Below are 25,047 nucleotides of genomic sequence, written 5' to 3'. Positions count from 1 at the left end.
AAGGGACCTCGAGAGGTCATCGAGTCCAGCCCCCCGCCCTCAAGGCAGGACCAAGCTCCATCTACACCATCCCTGACAGATGGCTATCTAACCTGTTCTTAAATATCTCCAGAGAGGGAGATTCCACCACCTCCCTCGGCAATTTATTCCAATATTTGACCACCCTGACAGTTAGGAATTTTTTCCTAATGTCCAATCTAAACCTCCCTTGCTGCACTTTAAGCCCATTACTCCTTGTCCTGTCCTCAGAAACCAAGAGGAACAAATTTTCTCCTTCCTCCTTGTGACACCCTTTTAGATATTTGAAAACTGCTATCATGTCCCCCCTTACTCTTCTTTTTTCCAAACTAAACAAGCCCAGTTCATGAAGCCTGGCTTCATAGGTCATGTTCTCTAGACCTTTAATCATTCTTGTCGCTCTTCTCTGTACCCTTTCCAATTTCTCCACATCTTTCTTGAAATGTGGCGCCCAGAACTGGACACAGTACTCCAGCTGAGGCCTAACTAGTGCAGAGTAGAGCGGCAGAATGACTTCTACATGATTACTACATCTTCTCCACTTTTTACCCATTTTAATTTCTCAATAACTCTCATTCCTTTTTCCTAGCTATAAAACCTACTATAGAATTGGCTACCAGGTCTATCTTTGGTGTAAGATCTGGGATACAAATCAATCTGGGTGAATGCCAGATCTCTTGGGATTGGCTAGAACCTGCTTAGAAGCCTTGCTAGGGGAGGAGTTGGGATAGGCTTATAGAGGGAGGCGAAAGGTTGCAGGGAGCAGCTCGGCAGTCACTCCCTAGAGAAGAAGGCAGATGGTGAGAAACAAGCAGGGAGACTGGCTTAGGGTACAGACACTGGCAAGAAAGAACCCAAGGGGCGGGGGCAGGGGAGATGATAGGAAAGAAAGGCTGGAAAGAGCCAAGGAATTGTCAACCACGTCGGCGCTTGAGCTGATTGTGGTTGCTGGGCATGGGGTCTCTGGGCTGGAACCTGGAGTAGTGGGAAGGCCTGGACTCCCCTATTGGCCACTGGAAAAAAAGGCACTGAGTGGCCAGTGGATCAGAAGAGTGCCTAAGTCACGGAGAGAGACCAGCCCATGTCCAGAGAGACGGCAGACCACTGAAGGAGGGGATGCTAGACCAGTCAAGAACTAATCCCAGATGAGCTACAAGGAGGCACCCCAGCAGGGAGCAGTGAACCCCGTGACAGACTGGATTTTAATCTAGGACTTGAACTTGTTCTTAACCTAGGATGTTAATGCCACGTCCCATGTTACTTTTCTTCTTTCGCTGAAGGTTAATTAGCCCACTGATTGAAACAACAGCTGAGCCAGCAGAAGCAAACTGATTAATATCTTAACTTAGATCAGGAGTAGCTAACCCAAGGCTCGCAAGCACACGTGGCTCCCCCACCCCGGGTGTGGCTTGCGAGGGCCCCCTCGTGGCTCAAAACCCATCCCGCACCCCCAAAAACGGCCCTCACCTCCCAGCTCCCTGTGCTGACCTGGGCAGGGGAACCGTCCAGCGCAGCCATGAAAGCAGCAGAAATAAAGATGGCGGCAGGAGCCTCCTGTGGCCAAAAAGCCTCAAAACGTGTTTAAGGCAGTTTCTTAAAAGGGCAAAAAGGTCAGGAGCTCCCCCCCAACATTTTTGCCCTGACTCTTCGCACTGGATCCACTGCTATCTTGGCTCATTGCCCAGAATGGGTTGGCCACCCCGACTTAGATGTTTTTACTTAATGTGGATATTTAGCAATCTTCCATTTTTAGCATCATACATAGGGAGCAATAGGCCTCTAAACCTGGTCTTATTATCTGGAGTGGAGCTACATGCCAATCCCTTGGTATCCCTCTGGAAATGTACCTCCTGGACAACCCACGAAGGGACAGCAGAGAGCCAAATGCCAATATTCAGCCAATGCAAAGCCAAAGAAGAAAGGCAGAAAGGGCATTTCTAGGAAAAGCAGCGCTGATGTTCGCACCATTTCTGGCATGTGCATTGGTGGTGTAGAACCCATTCCGGATGGGGAGACGTCCCGTCAACAGTGCTGCCCGGGCTGCAGATAAAACAAGCAAAACAAAGAAAGCATGAGTAGGGTGTCTGGTTCTCTTTACATCATTCTCTGCTTTACATGGTCATGTTTTGGCTGCATGATGACTAGAGCTCAGTGGAATTTCTGCCAGAGATTACTGCTCAGCTGATAATACACCAGAACCTCCCTAACCCAGGTCGGGGACACCACGATTGGGACCCTGGCAGTGGGAGGAGGAAATGGCTCTGCGTGCTGGCTCCCTCCCCCTAGCTGAGGGAACGGCAATGCAGTGAAGCACTGGTCGGATCGCACAGAGCCACATGTACCCCCGGGAACAGGGCGCCAGGTAAACACTCATGACCGACCCCACAGCACCCTCCATAGGCTGAGAAATTTCATAATCCAGCAGACCCTGTTTCCCAGGGTTGCCACATTAAAGAGGTTCAAGTGTAGTAAATAAAGTGATGTACTCGTTTGGCCAGATTCTGAGGTCAGCCACACTAGTGTAAATCCAAAGCGATACCACTGATGTGAATGGAGTTTTCCAGTTCCACTGAGATTGGAATGTGGCCCGTGTGTACTGTAAACTGTATTTCTGGGGTGAGTATAGGGGAGGAGAAACCTCAATCTAGCTCACAAATAAATTCACCAAACTTATTGACTCCTACAATGAACAAAAGCAAAGTGTCCAGCTCTAACATGAGAGAGATCAAGGCTCTTATTCAGGTAAGTACTGAGCCAGATTTTTAACTTTAAGCATTCACTTAAGACCCACTGAAGTCAATGAATGGGGATGGACTTAAACATAAGGTTACATGCTTTCGTGAGTGAAGGCCCCCGAAAGTCCTCTGTTCACCTTTATATTTTAGCTGTCAGCTGGCAATCAGACTTCAAGAACCAGGGACAAAAATGTAAAATCGACATGAGACTCAAATGGCTTTGTCCCTTTCCCCCTCTCTAGAGCCTGGTCTACGCTAGAGGTGTGTCTAGACTACAGGCTTTTGTCGACAGAAGTTTTGTCGACAGATACTGTCGACAAAACTTCTGTCGACAAAGAGCGTCTAGACTACATCCAGTTCTGTCAACAAAGCAAGCCGCTTTGTCGACATGACAGCATAGACACAAAGGACAGCGTAGATGCAATAACACCTTCTGTCGACAGAACTCTGTTGACAAAAGGCATTATTCCTCATAGAATGAGGTTTACAGCCGTCGACAAAACTGCTGAGTTCTGTCGATGTTATGTCGACAGAACTCAGCAGCAGTGTAGACGCAGGTATAGTTTTGTCGACAAAAGTCCACTTTTGTCGACAAAACCCTGTAGTCTAGACACACCTTAGGAGTTAGGCACTTAAGATCCATTTTCTAAACAGAGTCCACACTTCAAGACCATTCCATTGATATTAAGGGCTGTTGAAGTCCATTTCGGTGCTCCTGCTTTTCAAAAAGAGTAATGCAATTTTCGACCAGGCATGGTCAAATTCACGGTAGTGTAGACCCAGCGTAGAGAAAGTTGAGGTTCTTGGCCTCCGGAAGGCATCCCACAGTACCCCACTCGGACCAATCTGGCCAGAACTTGCATCTCTACTGCTCTCCAGGTGAGCAGGAAAAGCCCTGAGAAAGTTTGAATTGCATTTCCCGTGTGGCCAGCGTTGTGAACGCACTTAGGAGCAGGCAGCACACCTGAGCAGAACACATGGCCATGACTCCCATTTCAAGTTCCATGACTTCCAGCTCCCAGGGGCACAAAAAAGCCTTAACCCAGTAGGAGTATTCGGGAGATCTTGGACCTCACTGAGGCGTGGGGAGAGGAATTCATTCTCTCAGATCTCCCAACAGCAAAAGAAATGTTGATATTTACGTGAAGATAGCAAAGTGCATGGTAGCCAAAGGATACTCCAGGAACACCCAGCAGTTCAGAGTCAAAATAAAGGCACGGAGGCAGTCCTAGCACAAAACAAATGAGGCAAACAGGTGGTCTGGTGCATCACCGCAAACATGCCACTTCTACAGCCATCTGCATGCGATTTTAGGTGGGAGAACCTGACCAGCTTCCTAAGCTAGACCATGGAGTCCGCCCAAAGACATTCTGGGCAGCAGTGTGCGATGACAGTGTGGGGGGGGGAGGGAGAGGAGGACGGTGAGGAAAATGGCCAGCCAGCAATCACTGAGAGCCAAGCACTGTTTACCACTTTGGAGCCAATCCCCTCCTCCCAGGACATCTCACAGTCAGCATCAGCTCCCTATCACTCTGCGTGATTTGGAGAAGACTGATAGCTTCCCTTCCTCCTTCATCTAGGTTGCCCTGTGAGATATTAGCTGATGCCTCTGCTGCTAGCATGGCTTCAGACTCTGGCATGCCCTCCCTCCCTCACGCCTGCAGGCTCCTGTGAGATGGGAAAGTAGCACTCTTCCAGGAAGCCACATGTGGCAGACAAAGAGGAGGGAAGCAATGTAAGCTGCTGCTCTGCCCCACTGGCATACCAGATCCTGTTCCCCTCCACCATCCTGCCCACAGGCTCCTGTGGGATAGGAAAGTAGCACTCTTCCATGTAGTGCAGACAGGAGGAGAAAAGCCATGTGAGCCACTGCCCTGCCCCACTGGCATGACTGCACCCCATGCCCTCCCCTCGCAGGCCCCTTATCATCCCTGCCTCCGAACTGCATGAGTTCAGATGTTCCCCTGAGAACTCTGTGTACCTTCTGTACAGTGGCTGCTTTAAAGCAAAACTTTGGCCTTGCACAGAACACATCTCCCTGGTCTTTACAGAGACCTTCGCTATATGTTAACGCAGTGTTTCCCAAATGGTGTTCCGTGGAACCCCGGGATTCTGCAAAGTGAAAATAAGGATTCCGCAAGAAAATTCCATTACAACAACATTTTATGGATTTAAAAAATTGTTTGTACACATGAAATGTGATTTTTGTTTTTAAATATGTGCAATTAAACTAAATGTTGATCTCATGACCTTTTTAGCATTTGTTATTATTCTATCCTTACTTATTTATGGTCTACTTTTCAAGCTCCATATATAAGACTGTTATTAGGGGCTCCGCAAAATTCTTTTGAGTTTAAAAGGGTTCCATGGCCAAATAAAATTGGGAAACACTGTGTTAACAGATAAGGGTTAGGTTTAACAAAATGCATCTACTATAATATGTGCCCTTGTAACTTTTTATTACATCAGGAGCAGCAGGCAGCTTGCGGCATATTCCCCTGGCTCCAGCAGCTCTCCGGCTGGCACAAATCCGCAGGTGAAAACAGACAAGAGAAGATATGTTTAAGGAGCAAATGGAGTGGAGGAATATGTTCCTGGAGGAGATGTGGATGGAGAGGCAGGAGAGGAAAGAGTGATGAGAACTGTAAACGAAGCAACCTGAGAATATCTTTTTGTCCTTGATGGTTGTGATGGAGCACCTGGAAGAGAGCCTTCCTCCCTGCCCCACACAACAACTTTCCCTCCTCACTCAGTTCTATAGCCTCCAACCCCAGGATATGAGGGGAGGCAGGAGGAGATCAAGATCATACTCAACCTCTAGGGCCTCGGGAAGCAAAAAGCTGTCCTTTTCACAGTTCTGAGCTCCCCTCCCCTTTCGGGTCCCACCATAGACTTCTTTTCTGTCCTTGCTGTCTTCCCTGAATAAAAACACAGGATCTCTGAACAACAGTTGATAGCTTGTATTGAAGGAGTGGGTTGGGAGATTGTAGGTAAACACATCAAATGCAGGGGCATCTCATTGAGAGCAACGTGCATGACTCTCAAAACTGGCCACTCAGAAAGCTTTCTTTCAAAGCCCCTCTGATTGGTGCTGCCCCACGCTGTGCTCTCCTTATCACCCTGCTGTCTGGCTGCTCAAAATCTCTCGTGCCCTGCCTCTGCCCCCACCCTGCCAGATAACTTTCCTCCTCGCTCTCACAAAGATTATGGAGCACAATAGAGGCTGTCACCACAAAGGGAATGTTGGGCTTGCTGTAGGGATGTAAGTGACTAGTCGAGTCACTACTCAACTAGTCACTACTCCCCCCCCTCCCACCGAGGCAGCAGGAGCCAGTACTGGGGGGAGCCAGCTTAAAAGGCAGTTCCCCCCAAGCACCATCTCGGGGGGGGGGGGGGGACGACAGAGGCACAGCGGGGAACCAGGCACAAACCAGGACTCAACTTATGCCCCGTCCCAGACGCTGTGCCTCTGCCTCAAATGCAGTAAGAGCCGGGCAGCTCTTACTACATTTAAAAGGCAGAGCCGCAGAAAGGTTAACTCCCAGCCCTGGAGTTAACCCCACTGCAGCTCTGCAGTTTCCTCTCTTAGCAATTAATCGAGTAGTCAACGGAAATCCCATTGACTACTCGATTAGCTGATTAAACGCAATTTAACATCCTTAGTTTGCACAGGTCCAACCTAGTCAGTAGACTCCTAAACCTTTCCTTTAACCACCCAAAAGCACGTTCAACCACCATTCTGCATTTGCTCAGCCTGCAGTTGAACTGCTCCTTACTGTGGTCCAGGCTGCCCACGTATGGTTTCCTGTTCCTTGCTCCCATGGCTCAGGCTGGGTCACCAAAGATCACTATTGGCATTTTCACCTCTGATTTTGATTTTCCAGTCCTGGAAAAAAATTATACCATGCATCTTTCTGAAGAGGCAGGAGTTCCTAAAGATGCACCTTTCCCGACCATCCCATGTCGATGTCGGTGAAACAGCCCTTGTGATCCCCAGCACCATCGAGAAGTATCCCTTGTGGATTAAGTACTCCTTGACACAGTGGTCGAGAGCCAAGATGGGGATGTGTGTTCTGTCTATCGCCCCACTGCAGTTAGGGAAACCCACTGCAGCCAAGCACTCCACTACGGTTATCCCCGTTTCCCAGTCACTACCCTCCGTAGCAGAATGGTACTGAACGCCTTGGTTATAACAATAGCCTCCACTATAGACTTCCCCACACCAAACGGATTCCCAACTGCCTGATAGCTGCCTGGCATTACAAGCTTCCACGCGGCAATTGCCACGAGTTTCTCCACTGTCAAAGCGGGTCTTATTCAAGTGTTCTTGCTCTTCAGGGTGGAGAAAAGCCATTTGCAAAGTTCCAGGAAAGTGGCCTTGTGCATCTGGAAGTTCTGCAGCCACTGCTGATCGTCCCATAAATGCAGCACTATGCGGTCCCACCAGTCTGCGATTGTCTCACGGCACCAGAACTGACGTTCTATAGCGCCCAGAGGATTACTTGCTGGCTGCATTTCCTCTTCGCTGAATGCAAGGGCTTGCCTGTACAGTGTGCCTGTGGGACCCCGAGACGGAGGAGATTCCTCCTCCTCATCTTCTTCCTGGAGTGCCATGCTTGCGGGCTCAAAATACAGCGCTATTAGGCGCACCAAGGTAAACATCAGCATCACTGTGGTTTGATGCACAATGGGATCCATGAAGGGGGTCCTGTTTGCGCTGCTTTGGAATCTGCGTGGGCAAACAGGGCCAAAAAGGGCACGAAAAAACTGTTTCCCGTTGATCTCACGCAAGGGGGAAGGAAGCAGATGAGTGCATTATGGGACACTGACAACATGAACCCATAATCACCCGCTGCACAGTTTTGGTCCCAGAGTGCACTGGGAGCATAATCCAGAATGTGAAGCAGTGCAGCACCTAGAGGATAGCTACCCACAGTGCATCACTCTCAAAATCAATGGCAGTCTCTCTAGCAGGGAGGTGCTATTTCAAACTAAGCTGAATGCTTGTACAAAGAGAGGACATAGACCTTTGTACAAAATCGGGTGACCAGGCATGGGCCTTAATAGATTTGACTTCATCTTGTAGTGTAGACGGGGCTGCAGTTGCTCAGTCCAAAGGCAATGGAAGTTCTGCCATCAGAGCAAAATCAAGCCCATTGTGTGCTTCCTTCCTGTTGGATTTGTCCAACAAAGAGTTAGGTATCTTTTTGTCTGCCTGCCCCAAAGAGGGAAGAGATGAAAAACTCAGCTGCTGATGCCTGAAGGCTAAAAGGCTAAAACAGAATAAAAAATCCTTTACATGGAATGTTTTGATAACTAAAATGCTCTTTGGTAAGAACAGAAGACTAGTTTTTTCTCAAGAAATAAACAACAAGGAAGCAAAGTGCAAGATCAAAGCTACAAATCCCAACACTGCCTTAAGGGTAATCACTAGTTTGGTTGCTGGTTTAGATAAGATGCTGGCACACATCCTGATCTTCTCAGAAGGTGGCAATTTGACATGGTAATTTCAAGCTGAAGTTTACTTACATGGAGAGCACAGAGGGTTAGCAGTGTAGAAATCTGGGAAAAGCATCCCTTCTGAAGCCATCTGGTCTAAGTTAGGGGTTTCCTTAGAGGGTGCTCCAAACACTCCCAAATCACCCCAGCCCATCTGCAGAAAGTAGATATAAAAAAAGACATAAAAGTAGTTTTAGCTTTCTTTAAACTACTGTATTACCTTTTGCATCACTGTAGCATTTTTATTTTAATAAGCTCTTCTATAGTGCCCATCACCGTAATATCAGAGCACTTCCCATACAAGGTATGAATTTATCCTGACAACCCTGCTATGGAGGTTGGACATTAGGAAAAACTTCCTGCCTGTCAGGGTGGTTAAGCACGGGGATAAATTGCCTAGAGAGGATGTAGACTCTCCATCATTGGAGATATTTAAGAGCAGGTTAGACACCTGTCAGGGATGACCTAGATCAGGCGGTGGGGAACCTACAGCATGGGGGTCGAATCCGGTTCCTGACATGCTTGGTTCCAGCCCCCACGGTTTGGGGTTCCCCCCCACCCAGCACTGGACAACCAGCACTGGGGCGCCAGCCCTGCGGCCCTGTCATGCTCCCCATGGGGTGGGAGGGCCAGCGTCAGCTCCTGCTGCAAGGAGTGGGAGCCCCAAGCTTTGCAGGCCAGAGTCAGGGAAGCCAGGGCCGTACTGGACCTATGGGCTCTGCCTGGCGGGGAGAGAAAGTGGATCCACATGTTGCCACTTCCCTTCCACGTCTCCACGGCGGAGGAAATGGTCGTGCAGCAAAGCGCTGACTGGAGGCTTTCCCCCCACCACTCTGATTAGCTGTAATTGCAGCCAATAGGAGCAGCAGGAGGCAGAGCCTGGGAGCAGTGTGGGACACGGAGCCACGTGCATCCCTGGGGAGCTGAGACTTGTAATCGCTCTTCCCATCACCCAGATCCCATGCACCCAGTCTGCTCTTGCATCCTCTTTCCTCCCAGACCCCGCACCCCTCTTCTATTCCTGCAACCCCCCTCCGACCCTGAGCCCACTCCTACACTCACTCCTGTACAGACCGTGCACCTTACCTCTCACCCGGTCCTCCTACCCCCAGCCTGCTCCTGCACCCTACCACCTTCCCAGATCTATCAACCCCCAATCCACTCTTGCACCCTCCCACCTACCCAGACCCCACACCCCAAGTCTGCTTCCCAGCAGTCCCTTCCCTGTGACACTAGCCTGGGTCCTCATAGGCGGTGGTGTGTGAGGAGAATGTGGGGAGTGTCTTTCTGCTTCTCAGTCAAGAGTATGTCACTGTGGTTTGTTTGCTTTTTTGCTTCTCACTTTTGTGTGGCCCCTGATTGAAAAGGTTCCCCACACCTGGCCAGATAATGCTTGGTCTTGCCATGAAGGCAGGGGACTGGATTTGATGACTTCTCGAGGTTCCTTCCAGTTCTGGAATTTTATGATTAAAAGATATGCCCAAGATCAGAAAGAAAAAACAGAAAAAACCTCAGATCTCTTCATTTCCAGCACGGTGTCTTGATTATACAACCATCCATTGCAGGTCTGCACTTCCACATACTGGATATATGGCATATGAAATGCAAGCTGATGGTCTAAGTCAAAAAGCATGGTTGCCTAATACCTGAAGACACTGAGGAGTGTATTTTAAAAGTGACTCAGACAAGAAGTGCGTCACTGTCACACCATCTGTTTTGGTCAGTTTGTAGGATGATGGCCTTTACCACAGGGTAGCCACACATTTTTGTCTCAAGCTCCTGTTCAGGGGCCTATTTTGTTCAAAAAAGGAGCACTAGAAAACAACTCATTTGGCTAATTTCAGTACTAAAAAATAAGTCACTCAACCTATAAACTCCTACAAGAGACCCATTTCAGGAGCAATTAGCCACTATGGCTGCCTACAGATTACACTCTGCCTTTAAGTTGCCAGAGTTTTCTTTACTCCAGTCAGATGCCAGGTGGGCAAAGGAAATGCAGAAGACATCATACAGCTAGATCTTGAAAAAGCTTTCAGTGCAGTCCCATCTTAAAGTCTAACACAGACAGAAGGATAGAAAAGAATACTGCAGAATAAATACAAAACTGGCTGATAGGTCACAAGCAGAGAGCAATTAAATGGTAAAACATGAAACTAAGAAGAAGAATTAGAAGGCGTTAGTGTTAAGTTCTGTATTGTTCAATATCTTTACAAGTGATAAGGAAGGAGAAAAGAACAACACATTGATCAAATTCACTGACACAACGGAGGAGGCATAGATACTACAGAAAGATCAGAGAAACAAGCAAAAGTCCAAGAGAAGGGATTATTTTTATTACCACAGCACCCAGAAATTCCAACCAGGGCCTGTGCCCCATTATGCTTGGTGCTGTTCAAAGATACATGGACAGATTATTCCTGTTCCAAAGGGCATTAAATATAGGGAAAAGTCAAATTCACTCAGTAGAAAATAATACTGAAAACAAAATGGGAAACTTATGCGGGCAACAGTAACTGTAAGCTGTACCGTTAGGTGGCCACTCAGAAGAGTTTCAAATGCCAGGCAGCTGATCAACAACTAGTTTTTTTGTTTCTACTAGTGTACACATTTGCTCAGGCCTTGCTGCACATACAAATTATTCCCCACATGGATGGAAAAGATTAGTGGGAACACTGGCGCACAGCTACATCAAGTCATCACAAGGTGGCCAGGTAAGTGATAGGTGGTGTGCCAACTCCCAGCTAGGTTCTATTCACACCCTCAATTCACTTTCTGGGACGCTGAACACTACATGCAACACATTCCTGCCAATAATGCATCCAAAGAAATAAATGCAGATCTGTGAAGAGAAGCAAACTTGAGGGGACACTGCCAACATAGAAATCCCATGGAGTAAACATATACATTGATTTAACTATGCTACTGACCCCACCAGATTAGGGATGTAAGCGAACAGTTGACTACCTGATAAGCAAGTGCTTATTGGGTAGTTGACTAGTGACTCAACTAGTCGCTTCCTCCCTGGTCCTTGCTGCCTCTATCAGAGAGAGGCAGCAAGGGGGAGAACATGAGCCGGTGCTGGGGGAAGCTGGCTTAAAAGCTGGTCCTCTCCCCCGCCCCCAGCACTGACTCCATAGGGGGCAGCAGGGAAACAGTGCAAACGGGGACTGAAAGAGTCCTGCTTGTGCCAGTCCTACTGCTGCTCCTCTCCCTTTGGAATGTAGAAGAGCTGCCTGATAGCAGGGACTGCTTAGCTCCTGCTGGCGCAGTTCCCGCTGCCTCTCTCCTTTTGAAATGTACAGTAGCCACCCACGGCTCTTGTATATTTCAGAGAGAGAGAGGAAACCAGGTAGCTCTTGTACATTTCAAAGGGAGAGGTGCAGTGGGATAGCAAGTGCCCCCCTTATCAAAATTCCATCCATTACTCGATTAGCTGATTAATTGAAATTTAACATCCCTACACCAGATGGCTAAAGGTAAAGAATTTTAAAACTTTATCTGTGATTGTTTTTCTTTGCATTTTTCTCAGTATGGGAACTGAAAATTAATGAAGTCAGCTTCCTTCTTAGGCTGTGTCTACAATGGCGCAATCTTGTGCAAAAGCGGCCGCTCTTATACAAGAACTTGCTGCCTGTCTACACTGGCCGCGTGTTCTTGCGCAAGTAAACTGACGTTCTAATGTATGAAATCAGGGCTTCTTGCGCCAGAACTCTGACGCTCCCGCTCAGGAATAAGCCCTTTTGCGCAACTGTTCTTGCGCAAGAGGCCAGTGTAGACAGGAAACATGAAGTTCTTGCACAAGAAAGCCCTATGGTTAAAATGGCCATCAAAGCTTTCTTGTGCAAGAGAGCATCTCCACTGCCATGGATGCTCTTGCGCAAAAGCACATACCAGTGTAGACGCTCTCTTCTGGAAGAGCTTTTGCAGAAGAACTCTTCCACAAAAGAGTCTTTGCGTGAGAACGCGCCAGTGTAGACGTAGCCTCTGTGTTTGTTTCATTCTGAAGTTCTCACTTGGGGGAATGTTTAAGTTTTAACCAGTTTCTGAAAGTGTGTTGAACCTGGTTTGTCCTTGTCAACACTTGCAATTGGACTCTGTCCCTGCACTGATTCAACCACACTTATTTTAACACCAATGGATCTTTTTGTAGCCTAGACAGGGCTTTGGGGACAACTCTTTCTAAGCGGAAGCCATTTATTTCAGGAGGGAAAGGGTGGAGTAAGTAGTAATACCCTACAAAATTCAAGGTAGAGATTTGGAACATTTTCCAACAGTGTGATCAGTTACTCAGCGGAATAATTTGCTACAGGCAGTTGCCGAATCACAATCACTAGGGATGTCTATGACTAGAACACTAGAAAAAAAATACGCAAGTGCTTAGCTCTTGACTCCACAAAGACTTACACACATACTTAACTTGATGCATCTGAGTAATCCCATTTGTCTTCAATAAGACTATTCTGGTGTAAATTGGTTTTGTTTTTGTTTGCAAGACATACACTTAGTGGGTGTGTTTGCAGGGCAATAGAAACCCATGGCTGGCCCATACCAGCTGACTCAGACTCACAGGATTACAGAGCTTATTAAAGTATGTTTAACTGTCATGTAGATGTCTGGGCTCAGACTGAAACTGGGGATCTAGGACCATGAGAGATGGGAAGGTCCCACATCGCTGGAGTCTGAATCTCTACATCACAATTAAACAGCCCTGTAACCCAAATCCCACAAGCCCAAGACAGCTGGCATGGACCAGCCATGGGTATTTAATTGCAGTGTAGACGACGGTTCCCTGTAAGGTGCGCACCAAGAATTTCATTCCTGCCCACCCCCTCAGCAGAGCCATGCAGCGGCAGCCCCAGCTGCTCCCGGGGGCGAGGCTGCATGGCAGGTGACTGCTCACCCCAGGAGCAGTTGAGCAGCCACCATGCAGCCTGAATGGCGGCTGCCAGAGCTGGAGCCTGGGCTGCGTTACTAAAAATAGCACTGTGGCCTGGCTCCAGGCCTGGCACACGGGGCTGCCTCCCGCTGTGTGGCTCAGCCCCAGGAGCAGCGACTCTGTGGCGGCTGCAGGGGCCAGGACCATGGTACTAAAAATAGCACTGCGGCCCTGGCTCCAGTCCCAGCACACTGGACAGCCACCCGCCATGTTTCCAGACCCAGCAGATGCAGGTGTCAGGATGGCAGAAAGGGTAGGGGGATAACTAAAAGTAAGGTGGGGTTGAGGAGAGGAAGGGGCTTCTGCTCTGGCCCCCTCCTCTCCCCTCAGCCCGAGAAGAAAGGGGAAGGCACCAAGGGGCAGGATGGAGGAGAGACAAATGCCAGGGGGCCAAGAGGGGACAATGAGGGGAAAGAGTAGGAGGAGCAGGAGTAGGGGGAATAGAAAGGTGTCAGTGGAGGTGGAAAAGGGGAGGGGACAGGGTGATGCTAGGAGAGGAGAGGGCAAGGGGGCAAGAGGAAGGAAGAGGAGAGGGGTTGAAAGGAGGAAAGCACGGGTTAGAGCAAGTCATGTGTGAGGGCGCAGAGGGGCGTGAGGAGAATTGGGGAAGAGGGTGGTGAGGGGGTGGGCACCAGGGAGGAAGAGGGAAAGGAGGATGGGTGTTGGGAGGGCAGGGGCAGTGAGGGAAGGAGGAGGCACCAGGAGGTCACAGGAGGTAAAGGGACAGTGCAAGTGCCAGGGGGATTGTGAGGGTGAAACAGAAGGGCAGACATGAGGAGTGGAGTGGAAAGGAGGAAAGGGCACCAGAGGGCAGAGGAGAGAGGCAGGGCAGGTGGGTAGAGGGAAGTGTTAGGGGAGGGGATGGGGAGGGAGGTTGGGGAGGGGGGGTGGGCACAGTGGGGAGGGGAAGGGCAGGTGCAGGGGTCAGAGAGGATAAGGAGGTGGGGCAAGTCCCAGGAGAGCTATGGGGAGTGAGACAGGCAGGAGTCAGGACTGCAGAGAAGGATGAGGGTTGGAGAGAGCAGCAAGCACCAGGGGAGCAGGTGAGGCGAGGGGAGGATGGGAGACATAGCAGCAGTGGGAAAAAGGGAGAGGTGTATAACTTGGGTGCCACATTGGCACACATCCGAAGAAGCGCACATGACCTCAATATTGGCATACAAGACAAAACTCACTCCACTCATGGATGGAAAATCTTAGAGGGAACACTGGTGTAGAGCAGGGATGTTTATTTGTGTAAACATGTAAATACAGAATTTTTCAGCATTTACATGTGGGCGGAGGTGGGAGCTGGTGCTCTTGGAGATCTAGCTTTCAAGCCCTCTTCCTGCCAGCGCTAGCTCCTGTTTCCCCCCATGCTGCTACCTCTGTAACAGAAGCAGCAGTGTGGGGTGCAGGCTTTTAACTCCCCCAGGCATCCCACTACCCCCAGTGAAACCCCCCAGCCTCCACCACCCCCGGTGCCTGCTCCACAGAGAGGTCCCCCAGCTCTACCACAGCAGATGCCAGCCCCCCAAGGTCACTCACGTCGTCCAAGAGGTCCCCACAAGCACTGGCTCCTGCTTGTCTCCCCCTTTCTCCGCATTGCTGCCTCTGTGGTAGGCAGAAGCAGGCTGTGGAGGGAGGAGGGCGGCTCTGTGTTTACCAGCTCTTGCCGGCACCCCCTCTCCAGGACTGCTGCCTCTGATACAGAGGCAGCAGCGTGGGGAGCGGTTGTATGTAACGATGAAGGTTAACCGTGTCATCGGATACATGTTCACATCCCTAGTTAGACATACCCAGAGTAGACTGATGCAGCAACACTCTAATGCAAACACAGATGTTACAGTTTCACTCACAGCCCAGGTACTCCTTTGCACCTTTTCACAGATCTGGAAAGGGCTTGAAAGAGTATCAGAGCATTCAAAATTTCAGAGTACCAGTGAAGATTTTTAATCTGAGAAAGAAACAAATAGTATTGAGCAATTTCATTCGAATAGTTAACCCAAATTCCAAGAACATTCTCAAAACACTGCTACTAAACAAATACCATTGTACACAATGTTTAATATTTATCACCCTGACACTGTTCTAAGGGTGAATAATGATCTGATTATGCATGCTTCAGGGGGTAGCCAAGTTAGTCTGTACATGTTATTCCATGTGAATGGAACCCTGTGCTTACGTGAAGACCTGTTGACTTCAGTGATGTTGGTTCAATGATGTAGCCACAGGGAGTAGCTTACAAGCTTGGAAAACCAATCTTTAAACACCACCAAATCTTGGCCTTTGCACATAGGGAGGCTCAAGTCCAGACACAAGCTAGAACTCCTAATGTTTTACATCTTTAAAGTTCTTGTTTATTTGCAAAGCAGCGATGGAATATCTGGAGTGAAGGTAGTCCCTGCCCTGAGGTGCTTACAGTCTGAATGCAACCAGGGAAAGCGATGAAGTCTGAACACAGGAGCACTGCCCTTGCAAAACTTCATCCCATTACTCTACCAAGACTCTACAAGCAGCCAGGTGATGGGCCCCCGGCCTCCACCAGCCCCAGTGACCCCCCCACCTGCCTCCACCAATCCCAGTGACACCCCCCCGCCTGCCTCCACCAGCTCCGGTGACCCCCCCGCCTGCCTCCACCAATCCCAGTGACACCCCCCCGCCTGCCTCCACCAGCCCCGGTGACCCCCCCGCCTGCCTCCACCAATCCCAGTGACACCCCCCCGCCTGCCTCCACCAGCCCCAGTGACACCCCCCCCACCGGCCTCCACCAGCCCCGGTGACCCCCCCGCCTGCCTCCACCAATCCCAGTGACACCCCCCCCCCGGCCTCCACCAGCCCCGGTGACCCCCCCGCCTGCCTCCACCAATCCCAGTGACACCCCCCCACCGGCCTCCACCAGCCCCAGTGACACCCCCCCCACCGGCCTCCACCAGCCCTGGTGACCCCCCCGCCTGCCTCCACCAATCCCAGTGACACCCCGCCCCCGGCCTCCACCAGCCCCAGTGACCCCCCCGCCTGCCTCCACCAATCCCAGTGACACCCCCCCACCGGCCTCCACCAGCTCCGGTGACCCCCCCCCCGCCTGCCCCCACCAGCCCCGGTGACCCCCCCGCCTGCCCCCACCAGCCCCGGTGACCCCCCCGCCTGCCCCCACCGGCCCCGGTGACCCCCCCCGCCTGCCTCCACCGGCCCCAGTGACACCCCCCCCCGCCTGCCTCCACCGGCCCCAGTGACACCCCCCCCCGCCTGCCTCCACCGGCCCCAGTGACCCCCCCCGCCTGCCCCCACCGGCCCCAGTGACCCCCCCCGCCTGCCCCCACCGGCCCCAGTGACCCCCCCCGCCTGCCCCCACCGGCCCCAGTGACCCCCCCCCGCCTGCCTCCACCGGCCCCAGTGACCCCCCCCCCGCCTGCCTCCACCGGCCCCAGTGACACCCCCCCCCGCCTGCCTCCACCGGCCCCAGTGACCCCCCCCGCCTGCCCCCACCGGCCCCAGTGACCCCCCCCCGCCTGCCCCCACCGGCCCCAGTGACCCCCCCCGCCTGCCCCCACCGGCCCCAGTGACCCCCCCCGCCTGCCCCCACCGGCCCCAGTGACCCCCCCCGCCACTCACGTCGTCCATGAGCAGCAGCAGGATGTTGGGGGCCCCGCTGCGCTCGGCGCCGCGCGCGCTCAGGGCCCAGCACAGGCAGAGGGGCAGCAGCAGGCGTCTCTCCATGGCAACCAGCGCCCCCGCCCCTCCGCCTCCTGCTCGCGCGCGGAGCGGGACCGGGTCACGTGAGCCCCGCGCACCGGAGAGTCACATGACCCGAGTCCCGCGTGGCGGGGCAGATCACGTGATAGGGGAGGGTGCCGGTGTCCAAGATGGCGGTGTGCATCGCCGTGATCGCCAAGGAGGTGGGGGCGGGGCGCGCTGCGGGGGAGGGAGCAGTAAGAAAGGGGGTCCTTGGGGCTGGTCGTGGGGGTTGGGCTGGGGGAGGGGGCAGGAGCGGTGGGGGTGGGGGTTGGGCTGGGGTGGGATGGGGGAGGGGGCAGGAGCGGTAGGGGTGGGGGCTGGGCTGGGGGCAGGAGCGGTGGGGGTTGGGGGAGGGGGCAGGAGCGGTGGGGGTGGGGGCTGGGCTGGGGGAGGGGGCAGGAGCGGTAGGGGTGGGGGCTGGGCTGGGGGAGGGGGCAGGAGCGGTGGGGGTGGGGGGGGGCTGGGTGAAGGGAGCTGAGGGGCTTGTTTTGCAAACAGCATAAGGGGTTGGTAGAACAGGGGTTGGGAAGCCCCAGGTTTTGATTGCTCTGGGAGAGCCCTTTAGGGACTTTCTTCCAGAAGGACAAATGCTGATGATCAAATGAGCTGTGGACAATCTCGGGGGGGGGGGGGGGGGGGACACTCATTACCTTTGTGTTAAGAGGAAATGTAAACCTAGCTATAGTCCTTCTCTGCAGACTGTGTTAAGATCTGCTGTTTAAATACAAGTTGTGATGTACAAGTGTAGTCCAGTGGATTTCTACAATACCTTTAAATAGAATTTGTGGGTTTAAAATAGCTAGTTTTTAAATAACAATAGTGGCTTACATACTCAGAGCACTACAGGTACATTCCAGTATCTATTAGGGCACAGAATAGAGAGCCTGAGTTAACACAATTTGTCGTCATCCTTTCTAGAACTATCCTCTGTACATCCGAAGCATCCCAACAGAAAATGAACTGAAGTTCCATTACACAGTGCACACATCACTTGATGTTGTGGATGAAAAGATCTCTGCCATGGGGAAGGCTCTTGTGGATCAGAGAGAGCTCTACCTCGGTCTTCTGTACCCAACTGAAGACTACAAAGTGTATCTTTAATGTCTGCCAGGTGTGCACAAAAGGACATTTTTCCTACAATCTGTCTTTCAGGCAAAACTCCCAGTTATTTCAGTAAGCAATGAATGTAGGATTAGGTTTTAAATGGATCTCTCTTCCCAGTTCTAAAATTTACTCGTGTTCTCATTTCATACTGCAGCTCCAAATTCTATGTTGTGAGAGAACCACCAAGTGCAGCTTGATTTTTAATAGTCAGGGGTGCTGTGGATTTGCATACATACATCTCAGAGATTTTGGTACTTTCATTTGACCAAAACAACCTGAGAATGTGTGTACTTAAGGGTTGTTGTCAATTTAAGTTTTGTGAAAAACAGTATTTTGGAAACTTAAGACTAACTAGTAGAAATGTTTCCTCCATTAGGGGAAAAGCCCAATGAAAAACATTGCTTTTTAAACTGTTTGAAACACAAGCAGAACCTCAAAGTGGAACATATACATGGAAAAGTCATCCCTTTTGCTGGCAGTTATACAAGGAATGTATAGTGGACCCTCAGAGTTGTGAGCACCTTGGGAGGTAACAGTTGTTCTCTCTGAAGTTTACAATCCTCACTTTGTCAAATCTTTTTTAACTTTAGATTTTATTAGTAGTTTACACTTAACACAGTATGGTAGTGCATTTGCTTTTTTTCCTCTCCAGTCTCTGCTGCTCGTGATTGCATACTTCTGGTTCCAAATGAGGTGTTTTGTTGACTGATCAGTTTATAACCCTGGTGTTGGTAATTCTGAGGATCTACTGTAATTAGCCAATGGCTGTTGCAAAAGGTGAAAATCATACAGGTTAGAACCTTGGCTGGCTGGTGTGAATCAGTAAGTTCCAATGACTTCAGTGGAATATGCTGATACACAGCAGCTGAGCATCAATCTAGTCTCGCATTTTAATTTTTTAAAGAAATCTTAAATATTGAGTTTATACCAATAGTGATCATTAAGCGGGGATTGGCATTGAATAGTCAGCATCCATACAGGTGAGCAATGTACATATGAGTTTATATATTCTTAGCTTGGCCCTAGTCCTGCAAGCTGCACTGCACAGGTCACCACTACTTTTTTGAAGATACATTGAAGTCAGTGTGGCAACATGCATTAGTCTGTTCACACAGAGCAATTAGTTCGGGGTGGGCAATAATTTTTGCAGGGAGGCTACTTAATGAATTTTGATACATGGTCATGGCCCAGCTCCATTCACTCCTTCTCCCCCCCCCCCCCCAAAGGGGCAGGGCCTAGGCAGAAGTGGGAGGACTGGGGACTAACTTTCCCCCAGAGTTGCTTAAAAGAAGCACCCGGGATCTTTTTCAGGGGCATAAGGCAGCATGCCACATGTACTGAACATACATAGATCAATCAATATTTATCATATGCATATGATACATTACACTCATGCATACACACACACACCCGACCGTCTTGTTGTTACCAAAAGTTGCTCCCCCTAACTGCACTGACCAGGTGAGTTAGATGGGGGAGGGGTGGAGCTGGGCTTCTGCAGATCCGGATCGATGCTCCCATGTTGACAAGAGGAAAACCCGGGGTCCCTCTGCAAGATGCCTCCTATTTATCCCTCTCATGCAGCCAATTAGTCATCACCTTGCCTTTCTTAATGCTGCTTCAAAGAGTTCTTCCAAGGGCAGGCACTTGCTGCTTGACTCCCAAGGCATCTGTATGTCCAATTGTCTTAAAGAGCTCACTTAACAGGTATTGTCTTGGATCTGGCTCCCAGACCTTCTCCACCCTTTTAACTGTTGCTGGAGGTGCTCACCTTTCATTCTCCATTCACACCTCATTCATTTCAACAGGACAATCAAGGAAAGGGGAGAGCTCAAAAGACATTTTTTTTTCTTACAAGGAAAGTTTCTCAATGCAAAGTTATAGGAGAAATGTTAGAGATTCTATAAGAACACTTAAAGATATATCTAAAAGGACAAGATCTTAATACAAAGTTATATGAGTGATAATATTACAGGGATTTCTCCACAGTTGTCAGGCTGGAGGCTTTTGACAGTACTTAAGCTTATTTGAGTTGTTTTTCCAGGCACTTGGTGTCAAAAACCTCACGTTCCTTAACCAGCTGCCCAGATATGGCTATGTGACAAACTCCAAGGTGAAGTTTGTTATGGTGGTAGATTCTTCAAACACAGCACTACGAGACAACGAGATCCGCAGCGTAAGTTCAGGAAATCAGACTGCAACTTCCCAGATCAGTATTTTTTTGCTCCTACTTATTCATAAAATGCTGAGACATGCCCTCCCTCCAAAAAAAAACCCTCACCCCCAACAGTAATTTTCTAGGTCTTAATTAAAAGCAAGCCGTGATCCTTTTTCAGATGTTCCGCAAGCTGCATAATTCATACACAGATGTAATGTGCAACCCCTTTTATAACCCTGGGGACTGCATTAATTCCAGGTGAGTGAGTTGCTTCCACTAATCCTTTTGATTTTGTTGCCTTTTCAGGACATGCAGAGTTCTTAGGATTTAGCTCTTAAGAAAGTAACTTCTGTGGGGATCAGTTTAAAGCTGGGAGCTGTAAACTCCTCTCTAAAAACACACAGCTGTATTCTCTCTGGACTATGGCCAAACAACGGAAAATGTAACAACTGCACTGTTCGCATTAGAGGATACATTTAACTGTCTCCCACAGACCTCACACTTACTGCCAGTGCCATGAACTGATACAGCGACGAGGAGTCCTGTGGCACCTTATAGACTAACTGAAGATTCAGTTAGTCTATAAGGTGCCACAAGACTCCTCGTCGCTCTTGCAGATTCAGACTAACACGGCTACCCCTCTGGAACTGATACAGAAACCTGAGATTACTTTAAAAAAATGTTACCTATAGAGCTCACTTACATTTTTCTTTTTGAGTACTTCATCAACAGCCTTGTCCACTGGACCCCTCTACATAGGCTGTAGCTTTCCAAAATTCAGCCTCTGGAGAGAAGTAAGGATTAGGAAACTGTTTCTAAATGCATAGTTCTCAAAATAGTTGACAGTGTAGGACCTATCACTTCATATTCAGTATCTTTTTGTGGAACCTATGAGTGTGCCCCCACTCCATGAGAAAAAAGAGTCTATATTTCTGCCACTGAAATGGCTGATCTTCAGACAGGCTGCGTCTAGACTGGCATGATTTTCCGCAAATGCTTTTAATGGAAAAGTTTTCCGTTAAAAGCATTTGCAGAAAAGAGCGTCTAGATTGGCATGGACGCTTTTCCGCAAAAGCACTTTTTGCGGAAAAGCGTCCGTGCCAGTCTACACACGGTTTTGTGCAAGAAAGCTCCAATTGCCATTTTCGCCATCGGGGCTTTTTTGCGCAAAACAATGCCGCGTTGTCTACACTGGCCCTCTTGCGCAAAAGCATTTGCGCAAGAGGGCTTTTGCCTGAACGGGAGCAGCATAGCATTTCCGCAAGAAGCACTGATTTCAGACCGTAGGAAGTCAGTGTTCTTGTGGAAATTCAAGCGGCCAGTGTAGACAGCTGGCAAGTTTTTCCGCAAAAGGAAAAACTTGCCAGTCTAGACGCAGCCACAGAGAAAAAGAACCAGGACTACTTTAGCTTTATTAGAAGGAAAGTAATTGTGAAATTCAGCACCTCAGTGGAAAGGAATGAACTATTTATATTCAAGCCTGTGGGAAGTTAACTTCTATTTAAGTGTTTTTTGATGGACTGTCTTGCCTACTAACTGAAGAGCTTCTTTGTACAAGGATCCCATTGGGTGGACTGTCTGTCTTTAATATTTTGTGCTCTATCTTCTGTAGGGCCTTCGACAGTATGGTGACTTCCATGATGATGCAGGTGTGCTGAAGCTCCAGTCATTTGCGTATTCTCTAGTGTACAGAAGTGTGTGTATATGAAGCTGTGTGTATATACTGTCTTGGAACTCGGTCGGTGTAAAATAAACCTATTGCTGTGGGATCTACAGTGACTTGTAGTCTTGGGGCAAGCTACACCTGGGACAGTGGTAAGACTTGCCCAGCAGAATATAGGCTGTGCCATTAGCAAGTAGTCAAAAGCAGAGAAGGGTGTCTGCCCGCTAAATAAAGACAACAGTAGGGAGCTATTGATCGCTGTCTGATCTTAGCAAGCAGCTCTGAGCCTTACTAACTTGCCCAAAATGCACACTGAGTTGAGCAGATGCCATTGTGTGTTTGGCCTGCAAATTTGAGTCTCTTCTGCCAAAATCTGTCCCTAACTTATGCTTGAAATAGCAGCGCTGGCTATGGTTATGATCAGAGAACAGCAGCCAGCTCGACTTTTAAGCAAAGTTGACATCTTGTGCAGGCGGCAAACAGCAACCGTAGGTTGACCCCGCTCTGGTGAGAGCTGAAATGAACCTGTTTACTGTGCTGAGCGGGCAGGGACTACCCCTTCTTCCTGTAGCATTGGGCAGAAGTGGTGCTGTGTAAGGTTATTAACTCTAGGCTTAAGCGATGCTATTCAGGCAGAACCTGGACTAGGCTTTTCTGCTCAGTACTGCTCCCTGTACTACAGCCAGAACATGCTGTTCTTTCCTGATCGTGTTTTACAGTAAGTGAAGGCTGGCTCCCTAGCTATGTTTCCTCACTGTGATAGCTTGCAGAGCAGTTGAAAAGAGGTACATACTGAAGCCCATAATTATCCACACAAAAGAACTGTAGCACTTGGAAAGAGGCAACAACAGCTCCAGGGCTATGTCTACACTCTCAGCTTCTTGCACGAGTAATATGCAAATGAGGCTAAGCATGGAATATTGCCTTATTTGCATACCTAATGAGCCACCATTTTTGCAGAAGAGGCTCTTGCGCAAGAAGGAGCATCTACACGGCCCCTTCTTGCTCAAGAAAACCCCTCTAGTGCAATGCCGTTCTTCCTGAAAAGTAATAGGTGTAACGGCATTGCGCAAGAGGGGTTTTCTTGCGTAAGAAGGGGCAGTGTAGATGCGCCTTCTTGCGCAAGAGCCTCCTCTGAAAAAAATGGTGGCTCATTAGGTATGCAAATGAGGCTGGGCGATATTCCACACTTAGCCTCATTTGCTTATTACTCGTGCAAGAAGCCGCGAGTGTAGACATAGCCCAGGTGTGCAATGCCTAGCACCACCCAGCCCACTGCTGGCTACTCCCACCTCAAACATCATAGTACCTGCACCCTTCATAAGAATGGCTGGACTGGATCAGACCAAAGGTCCATCTGGCCCTGTGACCTGTCTCCCAATGCCAGGTGCCCCAGAGGGAGTAAACAGAACAGGAAATCAAGTAATCCCCCCCATCACCCATTCCCAGCCTCTGACAAAACCGAGGCTAGCGACACCGTGGCTATGTCTACACTCACAGGTTCTTGTGTGAGTAATATGCAAATGAGGCTAAGCATGGAATATTGTGGTGCCTCATTTGCATAGCTAATGAGCCACCATTTTTGCAGAAGAGGCTCTTGCACCAGAAGGAGCTGTCTACACTGTCCCTTCTTGCGCAAGAAAACCTGTCTTGCGCAATGCCATTATTTCTGAAAATAGCGTAATGGCATTGCACAAGAGGGTTTTTGTTGCGCAAGAAGGGGCAGTGTAGATAGTTCCTTCTGGCGCAAGAGCTTCTTCTGCAAAAATGGTGGCTCATTAGCTATGCAAATGAGGCTCTGTGATATTCCACACTTAGCCTCATTTACATATTACTTGCACAAGAAGCTGTGAGTGTAGACATAGCCTATGCCTGTCCATCCTGGCGAGTCACCATTGATGGGCCTATCCTCCATGAATGTATCTAGTTCTTTTTTGAACCCTGTTAAAATCCTGGCCTTTACAACATCCTCTAGCAAGGAGTTCCACAGGTTGACTATTTGCAGCATGAGGAAATACTTCCTTTAGTCTGTTTTAAACCTGCTACCTATTCATTTCATTTGGTGCCTTCTAGTTCTTACATTATGGGAATAAGTAAATAATGTTTCCTTATTCACTTTCTCCATATCTGTCATGATTTTATAGACCTCTATCATATGCCCCCCTTAGTGTCCTCTTTTCTAGGCTGAAAAAGCCCAGTCTTTTTCATCTCTCTGTGTATGACACCCATTCCAACCCCCTCATTTTTGTTGCCCTTTTCCAAACCTTTTCCAACACCACGATAATGCACCTGGTGTCATTTTACACAAGGAAGGGTGCCAAGGTCCAACAACATGGCTGGAGCAGAGCCAGTAACTGGAACCCACTCATTCATGGAGGAGGGCTGTAGGCCAATCACACAGCATTAAGTAGTGGTAGCATGCAGGCGTCTATTCAGGTGTTTGCAAACACATCTGAACCTTGACCAGTGCTTGTGAACACTCCACCTGTGGTTCTGCAGCAGCACTGGAGGAGGAGTTTTTCCAGGCACATTAAACTGACGTGATTAGTGTTCCAAAGGGGGGTAATAACATTCCACTACTTTTTCCTGGTTCATCTTTTCACTGCCATCTCCAGCATCCCTTCCTACTATCCTGGGGTATTAGCAATAGCCTAGTCAGGTACAGTACCTGGGGTTCTTCGCTCACCCATGTACATTTCAACAGCCTCAAAAACATGCAGGCTGCTTTTGTCAATCTAGACACAACTAATTCCACTTTATATTAAAGCCCAAGGTGGCGCGGTTGCAGTCATGTGGTAGCAGAAAAATAGCCACGTTGAAGGCTGAGACAATAGGTTGCATTGTACTTCCAGTTCCAGCTTGTCCTGGTGTCAGGCTAAACCCATTGTATTGATCACACATGTGTACGTATGCACCGTACAATAAGATCATGTGAGTGTCTGGCAGGAGGGAGCCTGGCAGGACAATCCTGGTTTGGCCAAAAGCAAAACAGGATGTAGTGAGTTCTCTGAGCATCCACATCTGCTCTCCATTAGTCTCCTGTGTTGTTCCCTCAGACTAGGGGAAGGTTGAGTAGAACTGAGAGCTGCCAATGGCAATAGGCATTTGAACAAATTGAGTTAATTTTTAAATGGAAATCCAATTAGTAGCAGATTATGCACCAAAACAGAGAGGCCCGTACCAGCCTCAATTAAGTGTATCAACCACAGGATGCATT

At 49.3% G+C, this 25,047-nt stretch overlaps 2 protein-coding genes across 5 annotated transcripts in view; one reads left to right on the top strand and one right to left on the bottom strand.

The window, feature by feature from the left end:
• The window catches only part of GALNS (galactosamine (N-acetyl)-6-sulfatase), a 78,541-nt gene extending 61,556 nt beyond the window's left edge, over positions 1 to 16,985 (bottom strand). Inside the window, exons 1-4 of one of the 4 annotated variants that reach the window (XM_075939868.1) lie at positions 14,967 to 15,067; positions 14,716 to 14,801; positions 8,283 to 8,406; positions 1,984 to 2,058 (exon numbers count right to left, since the gene is read on the bottom strand). In XM_075939868.1, coding sequence (XP_075795983.1) covers positions 1,984 to 2,058; positions 8,283 to 8,406 — 199 coding nt within the window. In that variant the 5' untranslated portion in view covers positions 14,716 to 14,801; positions 14,967 to 15,067. Of the gene's footprint in view, positions 1 to 1,865; positions 2,059 to 8,282; positions 8,407 to 14,715; positions 14,810 to 14,966; positions 15,068 to 16,782 lie in introns of those variants that run through there. The other 3 variants (XM_075939867.1, XM_075939870.1, XM_075939871.1) reach the window with 3 other exon arrangements.
• On the top strand, positions 16,933 to 21,942 carry TRAPPC2L (trafficking protein particle complex subunit 2L). Its single transcript, XM_075939872.1, has 5 exons — positions 16,933 to 17,066; positions 17,824 to 17,996; positions 20,098 to 20,185; positions 20,346 to 20,425; positions 21,780 to 21,942. The coding sequence occupies exons 1-5, from the start codon at positions 17,034 to 17,036 to the stop codon at positions 21,823 to 21,825; spliced, it is 420 nt and encodes a 139-aa protein (XP_075795987.1). The 5' UTR covers positions 16,933 to 17,033; the 3' UTR covers positions 21,826 to 21,942.
• Positions 21,943 to 25,047: the final 3,105 nt, after the last annotated feature.

This window comes from Pelodiscus sinensis, chromosome 12 (assembly GCF_049634645.1).
Source record: "Pelodiscus sinensis isolate JC-2024 chromosome 12, ASM4963464v1, whole genome shotgun sequence".
Lineage (NCBI taxonomy): Eukaryota > Metazoa > Chordata > Testudines > Trionychidae > Pelodiscus > Pelodiscus sinensis.
The sequence above is the reverse complement of the archived record's forward strand: the minus strand, read 5'-3'. Positions and strand labels throughout refer to the sequence as shown.

Excerpts from the sequence above, each read along its gene's own strand:
- TRAPPC2L (XM_075939872.1), top strand. The coding sequence starts at position 17,034 with ATGGCGGTGTGCATCGCCGTGATCGCCAAGGAG. Across the intron at positions 17,067-17,823 it reads TCGCCGTGATCGCCAAGGAG|AACTATCCTCTGTACATCCG; the intron begins GTGGGGGCGGGG and ends CATCCTTTCTAG. Across the intron at positions 20,186-20,345 it reads GAGACAACGAGATCCGCAGC|ATGTTCCGCAAGCTGCATAA; the intron begins GTAAGTTCAGGA and ends ATCCTTTTTCAG.